We start from the raw sequence: 18,623 nt of genomic DNA on the forward strand, positions 1-18,623 counted from the left end.
TATGAAATATCTGCTGGAATATTTTATAATAATGATTGTTTCAGTATAATAAAAAGGATGAAAAATTCTAACAGTGATCGATCTCAAAAAACAATACAAATATTTTAAAAGGAAATTAACCCTGGACATTCGTGATGAGATCAGATGCCAAGAAGGTTACTTACGAATGTTTATTTTTCACTACTTAATTGAAATTCCATTTACTTTCATATGAGTAGCTTGTCTGATTTAAAAACAGAGAGAGGTAGAAGAATGTTATCAAGAGCTAAACGGTAATGGGGCACGAGCAATTGATGGAATTCATGTTCCTATCATTACTCCGGAACATTCCCATGAAGAGAACTTGAATAGTAAAGACACTCCTTATTGATCCAACAGGGCACTTCTTTGTGACCACAGCTATATCTTTAGAGACATCAACATAGGTTTGCCAAAAAGGGTGTAAGATGCTCTCGATTTGGCAAATTCGAAAATTGATAACGGCTCCTTTTTCATAGTTTTGCTTTCTATAGCCACCAAGTCGCCCGCGTGGCGCAGTAGTTAGCGCGTCTGCTATCTTTAGAGTCGCAAAGTAAGGAGTTGATTATTACGTCACGGGTTCGAATCCCATTGTTGGACGTAGAGACCGGTTCTTCGGATGAGACCCTATATAAACCGAGGTCCCGTGTCGCAGTAGGTGCTGGCATGAAAAAGATCCCTCCTTGCTCAATGGCCCTCAGTGCCGAGTATAGGACACAATTTGCAGCTCTCCTCCGGCAAGTGATGAGAGAAAAATTCTCGAATGGGTCGTTAAATAATATACAATCAAACAATCAATCTAGCCATCATGTTTACAGACTGATATTTTACATGCAAATGCATAAACAATCGAAACAACACTTAAAATGGAAATTTATAAAATAAACAAAACAAAATACATACATAAGTAAATTTGCTGCGTGTTCATACGACACGATTTGCACACATGAAGTAATAATTTGCTACAAAGTGTATGCAAAAGTTAATTTGCAACTAGTCCAGACCAGGTGTAAGTTTACTCAACTGTGCAGAATTTGCATATGAGTTTATCAGTTCATACGACAAAAAATGTACATGTGAGTAAATTTACACATGTGTAAAATATACCGAGGTTTGCAAATCATGTCGTATGAATGGGGTATTAGATACAAAGATTACAAATAGCTTCTCTTTATTAGAAATAAGAAAAAAAGTTCACTATAATGAATAACCTGTATAATAGCTTTTTGGAATTTCTTTTCCCACATTTTATTCACAAACACGATTTATTCACTAAATTCACTAATCACTAGCCACACTAAAGGAATCCTGCCATCACGTGCTGATCCATCCCGATAACCACAACTGCGGACAAACGACTACAGAGAATTTACAAACGTAGTTGGGGGCCAGGACTTGCTGGTCTCACCCTCCGGCTTGGAAGTGAACGTATTATACTCTTAAAAACCATCCGCCCTCACTCGCATGACCATTCATACTGTCGCTTCTCACCACGTACACAGGTACTCGTCTCTCACTGGTCTACGTCCAGAATATGCATCAAACACCCCTCATGTCTTACTATGCACTGAAAATAGCATACGTTTAACTTACCCTTAAAAAATTACACACAGATAAACCAAAACAAAAGAACATACTTACAACATTGAAACTGACCAACAAAACGAATACGCTTACCGACTAGCGAGATAGGGAAAACATAAAAATTTGCCAGTCAGTCCAAACATGCCTTCCTTATTCTAATGGCTACCAGTTTAACAGCCCTTAAAACTGAATATTCGCCTTACCACAAGAATGTATAGGACAAGTACAAACGTGGCATCCGGCTGGTGTTGTTACCACTCCCTTATCTGTACACTCTTGCCTAACCGGTCACTTTATACTCACGCCCCACGCTAATAATAACTTACATACTACACCCGTCTACGGTAACCCACTACCGTAAAACAAAGTCAACAATAAATAATAAACCGAAACTTAACACCCATGCATACACAAAAGCTAAACAATTATGTCAACTTTATTACAAAACGGAAAAAGGCTAATAGAAGTCAACATTTAATTTAGATATATTCTACTTAAAAATTATATACTGCTGCATAAACAAGGGATGTCGACAGTAGTTTTTAGGTCATCTCATACGTCCCTTACTTGTAAAAGTTATATCCAAAATACGAAGATGCAGATGCATGTCTCAAACACTGTTCCCTATACAGAAGAGGTAGATTATTGGCAAACAAGTTGATAGAACAAGGATAGCAACAATCTGTTTTGAAGTCATCATTTCGCATGTTTAAGGCCAAAACAATAACCTTTCAGCAAATATAATTCATCATGAAATCAAATATGCTAACTGCCGTTTTTTATACTTATTTTTAGGCCATTATCTACAAACTGAAATTTCTACGAATTGGTTTGGGGTACCCGATCATGACAAAGGGCGCGTGATGCGTGTTAAGGGTCGTCATCAGATGCGCACCCTCCACTGCAGTCTCGCTAGTTTATTTTTTCCCGATGTCTATATTATTTAACCTCTAGTGGATTATTATACCTCTACTGATTTTTCACTATATCTATATGAAGACATCAAAGAGTCTGAACATCTGTTTTATATTTGAATATTTAACTACAAAAAGATCATAGTGGTGATTAATATGAAAGTTTTATTTTACCCTTAATTTTTTCAACTTCAACTACTATTATCAATTTTACCCACTCATGAAGCAATATATCCTTATCACCTGTACTTGGGGTTTATTTCTCCCAGTTGTTTCGATAATTAAAAAAAACATGCTCTACGTAATATCAGGAGTGAACAGTTAGCTGCCTCGAAGATTTGTTTTCATAAGAATAAAATTTAAGTTCACAATGCATTAAAAATCAACGAAATATTTGATAACGTTAACTTTTTAGTTCTCTTACATTGCTTTTGCAGGTGATGCATTTACTAAAAGTTTTGTCGTTAGCGAAGGAAAACATCTTGAGTTATATTTGACAAGAGTTTTTCTCCAAAATGCTGAAAGAGAAAATTTTAATGCTGTTCATATGACGATTAATAAAAAAGAGACATATATGAGGCCTTGCTGATATATCATAATTCTGCAATGTTTTTGGTAAGGCGTTAATTTTTTTTTCGAGGCGAGGTGCACAACAAAGAATTTAGACGTTAATTTAAATTGCAGAAGAAACGTCGACCTTGGACCTGATCATTTCACTTCCAAGAAAACTAAACTACATTAGATTTTTATCCAGTACATGTATGTAAGTAAACGATGATACATGTCATTTTGGTAAATTCTTGTTGGTCTTCGTTATTCTAAATAAAGTAAGGAAAACATAAATATCTGCAACAATTGACTATTGAATAATGCATGCAATTAATAATTTTGTACTTCTATTTCTGCATGTTGGCAGTAATTGGTTCTTGGAAAAACCTTCTCTGTAGGGAAAATGACATGAAATTACTATTTTTGATTAAAGCTAATATTTAATTTTAAGTATATTGTATTGTCTCTGTCTGATGCATTTAACATTTAAGTTAACCTACTTGTAGAATAACCCTGAAATTTTTTTAACGTAAGTCTTATGAGTATATAAATATAAAACATTAATTTAACGTTAATTTGAAAGTTTATTTTTCTGCTCTTTTTTAAACCTTTACATATACATATGTACACAAAATTTTCTCTCGATTGTTTTAATAAAAATGCACAACACGTTTTTATATATAAAACTGGTCACCATCATTTCTATATATTCGTACACAGATATTAGAAGACAGGTTCAAGTATATGTTCAACCAGATCTCATTTTTAAATCACCTGAGCCAAAGGCTAAAGTGAACTTTTCTGATCACATCTTGTGCGACGTCCGTCTGTCTGTATATCTGTTTGTCCGTCCGTTTGTCTGCCTAGCTGTCTGTCTTTCTGTCTGTAATTTTTTCACATTTTTTGACTTCTTCTCAAGAACCGCTGGACCAATTTCAACAAAACTTGCCACAAAGCATTCTTTGGTGAAGGGGATTCAAGTTGGTTCAAATGAAGAGCAACGCTTTCATTCAAGGGGAGATAATTGGGAATTAATGAAAATTTGGTGGCATTTTTAAAAATCCTCTTCTCAAGAACCACTGTGCCAGGAAAGATGAAACTCTCTCTCTCTCTCTCTCTCTCTCTCTCTCTTTCTGTGATACGTAAATAATTACCAAACGAAATTATAATCAAGAGACAAAGAGCTTGTTCTAGATTAAAAAAAATGGTGCAAAATGTTATTGTATGATTTCTCCATTTGCTAATTTCAAATTTCACAAAGAGGTAGATTCACAAACACCACTTATTGGCCCTGTCAATACATCATTGGCAATTATTTGACCAAGTCCCAATGTCCCACTTTGAACATAAAAATAAAGTAGAGACTTAATGCTTTGATTTCCTATAAAACATTTTCATCTTAGAGTCCAAGTATTGAAACATAGGCTTTGTGAAACTGCAATGTTCTTAAATTTTCAAGAAAATGAGTGAATTTGAGCATTTTCTACTAATGATTAAAATAAGAGCCCTCCCTGCGATCCAAAAATTTTCATGAATAAGAATCCTTTGAGGCAGTTCTTTCTTTTTATATTTAAACATTTTAGATCAGAGGTTGGGGCTATGCAAAATATTCTAAAAACAGCTTTTATTTTTGGCAATTTTTAGGGGAAATGACGCTATTCATGACGTGAAAATACATGGACTAGAGAGAAAATTACGTTATTTTTAATTGTTTTGCAATCACCAAGGATTCAGTTGAAATTAAACATTTTGTCAACTAAAACTTTGCAGTTCTGATTTTTCAGAAATCCACAGAGCCAACAGAGGCTCAAAGTGAACCTTGTTCTTTTCAATACACTTTTTTTCCTTCAAAGGATTATAAGAAACACTACATAGATTAAAAAAAGACAATGCCAGTGATGTACTAGATTTTTATGTCGAGCTCCCCATAATTGTTGTTATTCCTTGGAAAATACACATTTTCATTTTTATCAGCACTATCAATTCATTGCAATTCGTTTTCCTTTGCAGTTTTAGAGGAAATTTTGGTCAACAACAAGATGAAGCGATTTTTTCCAATATTAGAACAATCTGAAAACATGAAAAATCTTCTGAACAAATCGTCAATTATTAACAGTAGAAGACAAGCACCAAACCTGAAGAGGATATTGACCAAAGCAAAATTTCCTCTAGCAACCAGAGTGTCGTCGAAAAGTGTAGTGACCCCCGATGTGGAACGTGTGATTTTACTCAGGAGGGCGAACAAATTACACTTAAAAACTGGAAAGTTTTAAAACCTAATACCAGTATGAATTGCAAATTTGTTTTACTGCGCAACATGCCCAACCTGTGGCGAATATCATATGGGGCAGACAAATCAACTTAACGTATGAGTGAGGGTAACAAGCAACATATACGGGACGAAACTGTCAGATGCACCCCTTGTTCAGAACATTTTGCCGAGTGTGGTAAAGGGAAATTTAAGATTTTTCCGTTCTACATGTACAAAATGTGGACATCGGATGAAATCGCCCGTGTTAGGCATGTTACCAAAGAGGACTACTTTATAAGACTTTTTAAACCAAAACTGAATTGCAAATGACATTATGTATAATTCACAAAACTTATCTTATTTCTATGCTTTAATTATACATTCTTTGACTGCGTTGAAAAAGTTCATGCAGCCGCTACCACAAACTACATTGTGACGTCATAATGGCTAAAGTTAACTTAACACGACGTCATTAGCAACGTTCTTGACAACGTTTTGAATTTTTTATAACTGTCTGAAGAGCCAACATGGCTGAATGCGCTAACAGTAAATATTTTATTTAATTTGGACTGCAGCATTCTGTTTTTATTTAAATATTTTTTACTGTACCAAGGACTTAACTAATCAACTTATATATATATATATATATATATATATATATATATATATATATATATATATATATATATATATATATATATATATATATATATATATATATATTTTTGATGTCTCTACTTTTAGTCTGTACGGAGTAGTGACAGTGTGTTTACTATTGAGATTTTACAGAGTTTATTTCTTTTTTGTGATGCATATTTCAATAAATGGAATTCAGGGTGTATATCACTTGACCTGTGCACATCTTCGAACCTATGCAGTAACCTTATTACCAGGTATGGGTACGTTTACAGCGTTCGAGGCGTTTTCTCGATATGCATCAATTGCATAGGAGCTGCAAATCAAAGACGTTGGTTGTTTTGTTCCGTTCAAATGATATAATTTCAAAATGTGTTTGCAGATTTTACTGCTTTTTATCTCAAGTTTATTCTGCATAAATTGGCGCACTGTAAAAATACGTACTCGTGCATCTAAATTTCTCTTCCAAACTTGCATTTTTTTCTTTTGGTTCAAATCAATGATTATTCAGAAATATGATCATTATGTTGTTTATTGTGGTTTTGAAATGTCTTGATCACCTCATGTGTTCCCATATGCTTTACCATCGGAGATGTGCACAAGTCGACACCCAAACCAAAAAATCATTCAAGTGTAAAGAGCGCATTGGGGTATATATCGTTACAATGAGACAAGGTATCTGAACGAAATATGGCGGAATACGGCTATAGTTGATATGAAACAAGTCGTACATAGATGAAAATTTTGCGTTTTTAAGAATTCATGTCAGCTTTAACGTGTCTGAGAGAGGAACGAACGACAACTCTGCATGGGAGATTGACAATAACCACCAAGTTGAACGTTATAGGTTTGACGTGACGTTGATAAAATAAATAGAACCTGGGTCTGTCGATAACGTTCACGAATCGGTAACACGTAAAGGAAAAGTCTTATAATAAATTTTAATGATTTATTTTATTTTAAAAGCAAGGTCAGAATGGGGCGTATTCTTATTTGCAATGACTGAAAAATAACTGAAAATGTATAATTCTTCATACATACCGGTATAATAACGTTTACTTAAAGATATATATTGCGTGTTAAACAGTATTTTTGCACAGCTGAAACTAAACAAAAATTTTTGAAGTATGATAAGCTATAAAAAATGAAACATTCTTGCAAATTCGACTAAATATCATTTGGTATTCACAAAGTACTGGTCGGGAAAAGAACATGATATTCTAATGCATATTTATGAAGGATTGGCGTTTATGCTGGATCTGCGCATGTGCGCGGGAAAAGTATCGCGAGAATCATTAGGTCGAGGAAACTATTTTCAATGAATTGGATCATGGGTTACTACATGTGTTTTTCGAAAAGGCTAGTTTTTTTTAAATCGCTCTCGGAAAGACGTGATGCATTTTTCCAAGCATTTTAATTTATGTACATTATTATCTACTAATCCATTGCTGACATAAATATACAAATGATAAACAATTAATAAAAATTAGTTTTCCCCACTCCATTGTACAAGTCCGTTTGTTTCCAGCTTTCCCCATGCTGCACTGTCAATGAAAAGTCAATTTCATGTGACTATTCCTCGGTACAAAAAGCGACCAACTCTGACGTGTGCTCACGTATTGACAATGCTTACAACGTATACAACTTCGAAACACACAGTATGCTACTCAATACACGTTCTACGATCAAGCACATGGTAATTAGTTACTATATAAATGTGATTTTAAAAAAAACGTGCAGCTTAAGTCTTTTTTATAAATGCATGAACTTTAAATTTCTAGTAACAAATAACTGAGCAACAACTAATTCAACCAGTTACATGGCAAATTTACGAATATCGAGTTTAAAAACTGGAGTCTTTTTTACTTGTGTTGACTTTGTGAGGCTATTCTTCGTATTTTTCGTAAACACGTTCCAAAAAAATGTAAACTGGCTTTCCGGCATTTATTTGAAATCGCATCCTAAATTTCCCCAACCCACGTGTCTGTAGTAAAAATAAACATGTAGTAGACCATCATGCTTTTTGGCCAATTCACAAGATTGCATGGACCATTGTTTGCTGTGAGCATGCGAGATCACGTGATCATGAATATTTCAATAAGAGGCGGTTTAACATCCGATTCGGAGAGAAAATAATTTTTACCAAATAATATTTCATAACTTTTTAAAGTGATGGAGTGGAATTGTCTTATTTGCAGAAAGTATATAACTTACATAACTTGATGAGACACCACATATATCTATTTCTTTAAAAATAAAACACTAATAAAGCACTAATACGGCATATATATCTTTAACTGTGTAGGTTATTGAGTACACTTGGTTATCTAGCTTCACATTGTAGGGAAATGTAAGGCGAATATTGACAACCACTGATTATCTTCTCCTGTAATTATCAGTTTGCCGTTATCCATCAATTAATATTTAACTTGTTAGAATCGCTTTTAATATACCATCTGTTTGAAAAAAATCCTAGGATAAAACCTCAATCATTAATGCATTGCATGAAACAATATTGAAATAAATTTAAACACTTTCATTCAATAATACGCACCGAAAATAATACAGAAAAGCGAAACAAAACCAAAAAAGCCCAAATAATTAAACAAGATTTTGAATGAAGATTTTATTATTTACAAATATATTTTAAAGGCGTAATTTTCAATATCTTTTATTGTTGTAACATAAAAATTTTAGTCATTTAAAATACTCATTGTGACGGAAAGATTTTGCAACAAACCTCTGTAAACCTACAGTGTATTAAAGGAACGTGATGATAAAAAAAGTTATCATTAAAGTGAGCAGAGTTAACATAGGCCTACACGAGCCTCTAAAAAACAAAGGGGGATTAAAAAAATTTCAATTTATTTAAATTATTCAACATTTAAGCTGAATCAATTCAATAATTTTGGTTCAGCGAAATCGTTGATAAAATTATTGATATTAAAATGCGGATAAAACTCTTAAACTCGTAGTCAGTAAAGCTATGCTGTTTATTTACAGCATTACTTACAGACCTGGTAAATTTTGTGCTGATCAGAATAAAAAAATGTGCAGATATAGATTCGAAGTTTATGTAAGGTAAGTTAGTGTGATATTAAGATTGATATATTTATTTAAAAAAAAAAAAGAATGAAATGATATAAAACTTATAAACATATATATTAGAATTTTTTTTTTTTTAAATTAAGTATGAAATGATATAAAACTTATAAACATGTATCAGATAATTTATTTACAAAAAATTTGAATAAAATGATAGAAAACTAACAAACATGTACTAGTATAGCATGATTTTTTTCTATTTCTTTAACGGTTCAAAATGGATAATGAATACTGTTCGTTATTTCTATAATTACTAGTATCTCATTTTATCTTTTCATGATATAAAGAAGGAAAGGTTAAAACATGTTGGTTAATTTTTTTTAAAATATTTGGAGTTATTTTGGCATGTAGTCAGTGAAAATTGTTCGTACGTACTGTCTAACAAAAAAAAATAATCTAACGAATGCTTTAGAATACTTATAATGAACGTACCATTGGATAAAGTTTAATTTGAATTTTTAAAATGAAAGGCGCGCCAATCCCTTTCCAATGGCAGATTAAAAAAAATCTTCTAAAGAACCACTGGGTCAGCAAAACTGAGACATAGGTGGGAGCATCCTGGGAAAGTGTAGATTCTTTATTTTAAAATCCATCGTTCCCAGGAATTGGGTGGAACCACAATAAGGAAGTTTTACATTAGAATATTTAAGGAATGAAGCTTATTTCAACTTTTGTTATACAATATAACATAACTTGGGGCAGTTTACGCTTTATAAACCGCGAAGCGGTTTATAAAAAAGTGTAAACTGCCCCAAGTTTTGTTACATCGTATGACATAAGTTGAAATAAGCTTCGTTTCTTATAACTTTATTTTAATGTAGATTTTTTTCCCATTTTTTTTTATTCCGAAAAAGGCTTCAAATATACGTATATAGCATATCTTAAAAGTTAACGTCAAGCGGAGTGGTACTTTTTTTTTATATAACTCATTGTGATGAGGCAAGCTATGTTTTACAAAATGGATAAAACCGTTTAACCAATCAAATGACGTGTTACAACTAAAATCAAATTATATACAGATAACAAGATGCGTTTTTTGGCTAAAATATAGGTTAAACTCAAAGCCAAATTCAAAGGAACAAATCAATGATGGCATCAAAGAGAAGACCTTGTCATAGGAAATATATTGAAGCCCTAGCACCAACTGTTTAAGATTTATGTCCAAAATCAACATCAAATCCGAGGTCATGGCCAAAACGTCAAAATTGTTAGTATTGGAAGAAAGACCTTCTAACAGTAAATATACCTGGGAAATATGAAGAACATGGTACCAAATTTCCAAAAATTATATCCAATGTTAATGTTTTTTTTCAATTGGATCGAACTCAAAGGCCAAGATCGAAAGTTAAAAAAATATTTATATCCATGGAGAAATCTTTATTATCACATTATATGTATACACATATGAAACATGAAAACTCAAACAAAAACTTCAAATGTTATGTTTAGAGTTAAAAGTGGAAAAATTCTTGCAGTATAGGGTCAAATTCCAAAGTCAAGAGATATCCAAAGAAAGACCTTGTACAAAGAAATGTACACATGAAATATGAGAGCCATAGCTCTAAGCAATGAATGGTTATAGGTATAAAATTTTTCTTCTGAAGAACCACTGGACCCGAAAAGCTGAAAATGCATGCACCCTAGGCTAGTGTAGATTTGAAATTGTTCAAATCATGGCCTCCGGGGTAGGACAGGGTCTAAAACAGGGAATCAAACTTCCACATTGAAGTACATGTACAAGTATATGGGAAAAATCTTCCCAATTTAGTACTACTGTTCCGGAAAATTGAAACATATGCAGAAGCATCCTGTTGTAGTTTAAATTCAAAAGTATTTAGATCGCCTAGCCCCCCCCTCCCCCCGGTTCCGACGCCTATGCCCCTAGACCTTTCCAAAATGAGTATTAAAAAGGAAAAAAAACTGGCGAAGAATTTAACAGTAGGGCCAAAGTGACTCAGATAAGCGTTGTCACCCATGGGCTTCTTGTTATTCTGCCCGCCTGAAAAGTGGGATGTATACTGTAATCGGTATGTCCGTCTGTCTGTTACGCTTTGGGGTACCCATCTCTTATTCACAACTCCTCTTATACCACTGTGTGAAATTTAAAACTTTCACAGAATCTTTGTTAGATAGTGCCATTGTGCACTCCTATTCTACTTTTGATCGAACAAATATTTTGGGTTTCCCGGCCTCAGCAAAACATGGACTTTGCCAATATAACCATATGGGAGGTGGGGGTATCATTTAGTGAGCTCAGTGCTCACAGTACCTCTAGTTTGTCTTTACACCTGCATCATGTTAATACCAAACTAGAGGTACTGTGAGCAATGAGCTCACAACATGATACCCCCGCCTCCCATATAAATATGCATGTAATGGCAGGGTCCCTGTCTTGCTCTGGAAAATCCAAAATATATGTCAGATCAAAAAGTAAAATAGAAGTGCACAATGGCAATATGTAATAAAAATTCTGTGAAAGTTTCATTATATTTCCTTCAGTGGTATGAGAGGTAGTAGCGGATGAGATGGGTACCCCAAAGCGTAACAGACGGACTGACATACCGATTACTATATACCCTCCCGCTTTTCAAGAGGGAAGTTTAATAATAAAACTGACTGTCTAAAATGATAATTTTTCGTCTCTGAGGACTTAATTTTTGCATCTCCCTGAAAAGATGACCTTCCTTTTTTTTTTTTTTTTTAAATGTTCAAACGTTTACAGAGATACTTCACTTTAAAATGCAGTTGATTTTGATGTAGCTTTCTACATGACTAATTTTTAATTATTTTCAGATGAAGTATATCACTTGTCTTTTCTTCGTTTTCACACCTGTATCCCTTAAGGAGTATCTGCTCAAAGGTAAGCCGAATTTCAGTGGATTTCATTATTAAATCTATAGCAAAAGTCAGCTGTATGTCAGTAGGTATTATTAGATCCACAATGTTTTGTTCTGAATAAATAGATTAACAGAACGTTATCAAACATTGTATTCACAACTTATTACATTCCCTTCTATTTAGTTAATTTGTAAAAATGTTTTATGCAAATAAGCAAATGATTAATATTAGAATTCCATAGAATTTTGTCTTCATTAATTAGAATCACCAATTTTATTTTCTGTCGAATACATCGGGTTTGTACATGTATCTCTCCTTTTATTTGATGTTATGTTAACTCTATTGAAATTGTACGAGCTATTTCCTCCTGTTTTTATAAGTTTGAATTGGTAAATGTATCTTTCTATCTGTGCGTATAATATATGTTAAGTAATTTTGACTGTCTGCAGATGGAGACCCAAAATGCCGATACAGGGTTCATCTACCAACTGCATCTTGGCACACAGCTCATGCCGTGTGTAGGGACAGCGCCCAGGAATTAGCTAGGATTGGTTCGAAAGCTGATCGGGACTTCATTCATGACGTTTTAGGCGCCGCAGATCAGATGATGGCAGCAAAACCGATTAAGAAGTAAAACAAAATCATTAGAATGTTACATGTTTTAAGAATGTAAAGAGATGAATTCAGAACACATTTTTGGAAGATTTTTTTGACATATTTATATATATATATATGTGTATATATATATATATATATATATATATTTCCCTGGGAAAAATATTTTAAAAATTCTCTTAAGTACTTTCTTGCGACCAGTTGTCATAAAAACCGCGATATATAAGAAGTTCCCCTTAAAGCCCGACAACGATGAAAGTAACTATCATTTCATCAAATTTATTTAGGAAGCTTTAGCTAGGGGTCCAGTCTAATTTCCTTTCAACAAAGATAATGGCCGGTCGGTAAGCATGAGTATTATAAGATCACGGCTGATATTGTTTGTTATGAAGAAGACAGTTAGCATTTGATCCACCAATAAACTGGCTTTGGTGACAATATCATTGTATCAACAATAGAACTTGCGAAATTATGACTTAAAACAAGACTCTTGATATTCGTGTTTCAAGAAATTGTTGCATGTTTATAGCTTGCCTCACTTTAAACAAAACTGGTCGAACTGTCAACTCTCATGTTAACATAATACTTGATATCACGATTACTTAACTTGGAACTCTTTCGCGATGGAGGTAGGAAACGTCTGTTAGGTGGGGGCAAATGTGCTATTTAATACAATGCAAGATCAATCATTGCAGCATTTATTATGACAGATAAGTAAAAAATCCTGGTGGAATACCTTGCTTAACAATCGCTGAACCAGCGTGATAAATTTTTGAGAGGAGCCAATCCTAAATTGTAACATTTGTAACGAATATTTTTAATTAAGCTTACTCTTCTCTTTAATTTTTCATTGAAAATCGTCACATTTTTAAGCAGATAAAATATTCAAAACTTTCCTTGTTTGACAATCTACTAATTGGAATTCAATATCTTGCAAAAACATTTTGATTTCGGCATTAAATTGTTTGAATCAGTGGATTGTCACTACTGTAAACAATGTAATGTGCCCCAGAAATTTATACCTTTCTCGACTCCCCCGCAAAAGAGCGGTATAGTAAGTTAGATAACTGCGAGGTACTTATTGGTAGTCGCGATATTACGTATTATCCTGACTGTTAACAAGCTGCATCTCCCTTAGGCTTGTATATCTGTATAAAATTGCGTGAGCAAGTGTGTTTACGAACATTAAAATAAGATTCTTTTAAGAGATTTGTAAATTGCAAGTCAGCATAATTATTTTGCACGTTAACACAACTTATCTTGAATGTTAGGGACTGAAATATTGACTTTGCAATCTGTTAACTATTTCAGTTTACCCGTAATTTTAACGAAGAGGTCAGTTATCAGGAGCTTTAACCTGAGTTACACAACCGTCACCATCAGTTCAGTAAATTTTGTCCACGCACACGTTTTCAGAATTTGCGTTTTACAAAATATCATATATTTTGTTAAAAAATGTCCTCTTAATACATCAAACGTTTAAGCAAAACTGTGTCACTTTGAGAACGACCATTAAAAAAAAAAAATTAAAAAAATAAATAAATAGAAGAATGCTACCTGTATTTTCAAGCAATTACTCTGATGTGTGGATTGGAGCAATCATGTGGTCATCAAACAATGAAAGCTTGCAGCTGAACTGTAAACCATTCAAACTTCCTGTTAATAAAACGTATCCAATACCAAAAGATGAAATCGTGTGCATCTACTATAACTTTGCAGATAGACAATTTTACCCGGATTCTTGTACCAACAATAAGACTTTTGTTTGCGAAAACAAGAGCAAAGGTATAAAAAAAAAATCATAGATACACTTGTTATACCATTGCAATTATAATTTATTGTTTACTGTACAAATAACTTAAAATTGCTAATATTTTCACTTTTCCGTATACGAGGGTTGTCCAAAAAGTTCGTGGACAATGACGTTTTTGTGAAAAGAAATGGTTCTATATACCTCTGTTGTGTATCAAAATATTTCTTATGAAAAAACAAGTTAGAATGATTTATTTTTTATTGATGGAACGTTATATTTTTGTAAAAATCGGGGTATTTAAAGATCGCAGATAGTGCGCACGGACCAAGGTTAAAATGCCGATATAAAATTTTCGGATTAAAATGATTATTTTCTATACAAAACAAGTCAAAAATCAATTAAAATGTATGTAACACAACTGAAGAGGCTATAATCATCTCATGATATTTTAATTATCTCTTACTTTATAGACATTGCAAATACTAGACAATAACCCTAACAAATATGTGTCAAAACGCGACAGAAAAAGCGACGTCGGCCGTCCAAACGGGGCAGCGTCCGATCAAAAAATATATGTTTTAATACGGTTGAAACGACGTAAAAGACAAAATATTTGTTAAAACAACAAAAAATTATTGAAATATATTTATTGTATTGATTTGAGATCGGTATATAGGATTTTTCAACGATGTGACTACAAATTCAAAGACATTACAAGAATTTAAAAACACACGTGATTTGCTTAAAATGGAGATTTCTATACATGACGTTGTTATAAATCTAGCGCAGTGGTAGACTGGGCTGTGCAGATTGTGTATACAAACTGTTTATATTGATGATGCTCGTACATTTTTGTCCATTGTTTTGAATTTTAAAAATTAACTAAATTATAATCTATGCTTAAAGATTACTGCTAGCACTTGGAAGTGTGTTGCGATATATAAAAAAAAGAAATGTACAATGTAGTGTGTATCCATGAACATGTGTAAGTAATTTATTTATTTATAGTGACATGTGTACAATTAAATTCTTTTGTTTACAGACTGTATAAAATAACAATCAACACCCGGCCCATCGGGCCTATATGCCACTTTAAACACAAAATTGAAATACAATATATAAAGAAAATAAGGAGCACAACGTTAAGAGAATAACAAAAAAGTGCATGAAAAATAAAAATAATTGTGATAAATATATATCTATACATTTTGTATGGTAAGATTGGTAGTGTCTGTTATAAGGATTATTGGTAGATGAAAATAAAATTGAAATACATTATTATTTTCTGAACATGAAGGACTGTCTTCGCATAAATGAAAAATACAAGTACTTTGCCACCTGTCTAGGATAATTTTAAATAAGTACACATAGTAAATCCATATCTGACCACCCCATTTGATTAATGCCAATGTTTTCAAAAAGTTTTGATCGATATTCAGAGTATAAAGGACAATGCAGTAAAAAATGAATTTCGTCTACTACATTATTTCTTTAAAAAAGTGTGCAAATTCGATCCTCAACAGATTCACCATGATATCTACCGGTTTCTATTCTAAAGGTAAAATGCCACATCTAAATTGTGCTAAAATTAAACGTAAATATTTAGGCATATCAAGTGCAACATAATTTTCCCTACCAAACATTGTTTTAAAATTAACATAAGTCCGCAGTTTGGGAATGCTTAAAATCTCATTGTTCCAAAGGTTTGAGTAATAATTGTGTATTTTTGATTGAACCATATTTATATCTACTATAAGCTTTGACTCGAAATAGTAATCCAGCTCTAGTTGGTGTAATATATCTTTCAAATCACTGCACCAGTTATTCTTACACTTATTGTAATCAACTTCAAACAAAATTCTTGTAATACGATCATTGCTAAAGGATAAAACTCTATTCCAATATCTGATTACATTTATCCAACGTCTGTATTGACTTGGAATCCATCCAGTGTCTCCATAAACCCCCAATGTAGGAGCAAAACGGTGAACCCCAATAAAATACCGAATAGCTCTGTTCTGAATATTATCTATAGACTGGAATTTTTTGTAACCCCAGACACTGAATGCATAATCCAAAACAGGTATGACACAAGAGTAAAATAGTTTTTCATAAGCATTAAACCTGAAATCTTTATTACTATGAATCGAAGATATAATTTTCTCTAGTGCACGCCCCCCTGCTTTAGCAAGATTTTCTGCATTTTTCATGAAATTACCAGTGTGCGTAAATGTTATACCTAAATACTTATAATTTTCAACTGTTTCTAACTTATTTAGTCCAATAGTGAATTCAAAATTGGCTGCCCTTGACCTAGTTTTATTAAAATGTACACACTTAGATTTATTAGTGTTAATAAGTACTCTCCAACGTCTACACCAACTATGTAGTTTATCTAACATACTTTGTAAATCTTCTGGAGACTTGGCTATTAAAGCGATATCATCTGCATATAATAAGATGGACAATTTTCGATCAACTAGTTCTATGCCTAAATTAAGATTATTAATATCCTGTACAAGATCATTAATGAAGATTGAAAACAAGGTAGGGGATAAATTATCACCCTGTTTAACACCAGTTTTGCATCTAAACCAATTTGTGAGCTTATTATTCACTCTTACACAAGATTCTGAACTTTGGTAAATATTCTTTATCGAGTTGTAAACTTTACCATCTATGTTATGTAACAAAAGTTTGTAAAGTATCATATCCCTATCAACAAAATCAAAGCATTTTTGAAGGTCAATAAATGCGACATAAAGATTTTTATTATTTTGGACTAAACTATTCAATGTAAATAAATGATCTTCACACGATCTATCCTTTCTAAAACCATTTTGTTCATCTGCTAAAATATCGTTATTTTCTAGATAACTCATAATTCTTTTGTTTATAAAGGAACTGTACAGTTTGCTAATGCATGGCAACAGACTCACACCACGGTAATTCATTGGGACACGTTTGTCTGAAGAGGGATCCTTAAGAATAGGGCATATTATAGCTTTCCTCCACACCGAGGGTATCATGCTTGTATCGAAAATATGTTGAAAAAGACTAGGTATTGTGTTGGTGACTACTGGATATTTCAAAACACTGTCACTATATCAGAAATTTCCTGAAACGACACATCATAATTAATTTCTTCGTTACACTGATAAAATTCTTCTTCCATCCGACGCTCTCTAATATCTTTATCAGATTTTGTTTCGTTGTAATGGACGTTATCAAATTCGGTACTGCCACACCCGTTGTACAGATTTTCAAATACAACTCTCCATCGTTCCAAGATTTCCCGTTCGTTGGCTATAACATTTCCTTCGTTATCCAAAACCTCCATTGGTATGTTGTGTTTATTTCTAGGGCCAAGTTTTCGAATTTTATTCCAGAATTCATTTGGATTTGTTGAACTCATATCTTCTATAACATTAGCAAATGATTTCTTGTAGTTGCGTTCAGCGCGTCCGAGAGTTTTATCAAATAAGTCTCGTGCTTCAGTATATTCCCGTCTAAGAGCAGATTTGACTTTTCTTTCCCCCTTATATCGTATAAAATTATTTTCTGTTTCCCGTGTTGCGTTCCATAGATCTGTTAATTGGTCAGTCCAATATGGTTTGCTAGTTTTAAAACGTTTATTATTACTTCTTGGTTTAACCTTTGGAAGTTTGGATTCCATTTCATTATGAATTATTTCACATAGTTGTTCATAAATCTCGTCAATACTTTCTTGTGTTTTTCGGCTGTTTTCAATCAATTCAATTGTTGCTATCAAAGCAGACCTTCTCAATTCGCTTGACATAAAATCATTTGGGATCCTATTAAATTGAAAACGATTTTGACAGTATTCACTTTTTGGGGTACTAGAAACTAAACAACATTCGGATAAATTAAATTCACACATGATGACGGAATGATCAGGAAGTTTTGATTTTTCCCCGACAAACTTCATTAGTCCAAATTCCGCTACAATATTTTGTATAGTTAATACCGTAAAGTTCTTGATTCGTCTAAATACATCTATTGGTACACATATATAATCTACTACGGATTTTCCCTTCCTTGAAATACATGTGAAGTTATCATCTGGGAATCTACCATTCAATACAAAGAAACATGTGTTAAGTCAACATCCAAATGTTTGACGTTATAATGAAATTAGCTTAAAGTCAGACTGGTCCGTGCGCACAATCTGCGATCTTTAAAGACCCCAGTTTTTACCAAATTACCGTATTAAGTTTCATCAATAGAAATTAAATCATTCTGACTTGGTTTCTCCTAAGAAATATTTTGATATACATTAGATGTATATAGAACCATTCATTTTCACAAAAACGCCAATGTTCACGAACTTCTTGGACAA

At 32.9% G+C, this 18,623-nt stretch overlaps 1 protein-coding gene across 1 annotated transcript; it reads left to right on the top strand.

Moving 5' to 3' along the window:
* The first annotated feature begins 8,961 nt into the window (after positions 1-8,961).
* LOC134276142 (uncharacterized) lies at positions 8,962-17,235 on the top strand. The gene is made up of 5 exons (XM_062758414.1): positions 8,962-9,033; positions 11,851-11,917; positions 12,345-12,525; positions 14,081-14,295; positions 17,165-17,235. Exons 2-5 carry the CDS (start codon positions 11,851-11,853, stop codon positions 17,233-17,235), a joined length of 534 nt encoding a protein of 177 aa, XP_062614398.1. The 5' UTR covers positions 8,962-9,033.
* Positions 17,236-18,623: the final 1,388 nt, after the last annotated feature.

The sequence above is a fragment of the Saccostrea cucullata genome, unplaced genomic scaffold (genome assembly GCF_032062105.1).
Source record: "Saccostrea cucullata isolate Sc308-1 unplaced genomic scaffold, CSIRO_AGI_Scuc_v1 ctg7267, whole genome shotgun sequence".
NCBI classification, from domain to species: domain Eukaryota; kingdom Metazoa; phylum Mollusca; class Bivalvia; order Ostreida; family Ostreidae; genus Saccostrea; species Saccostrea cuccullata.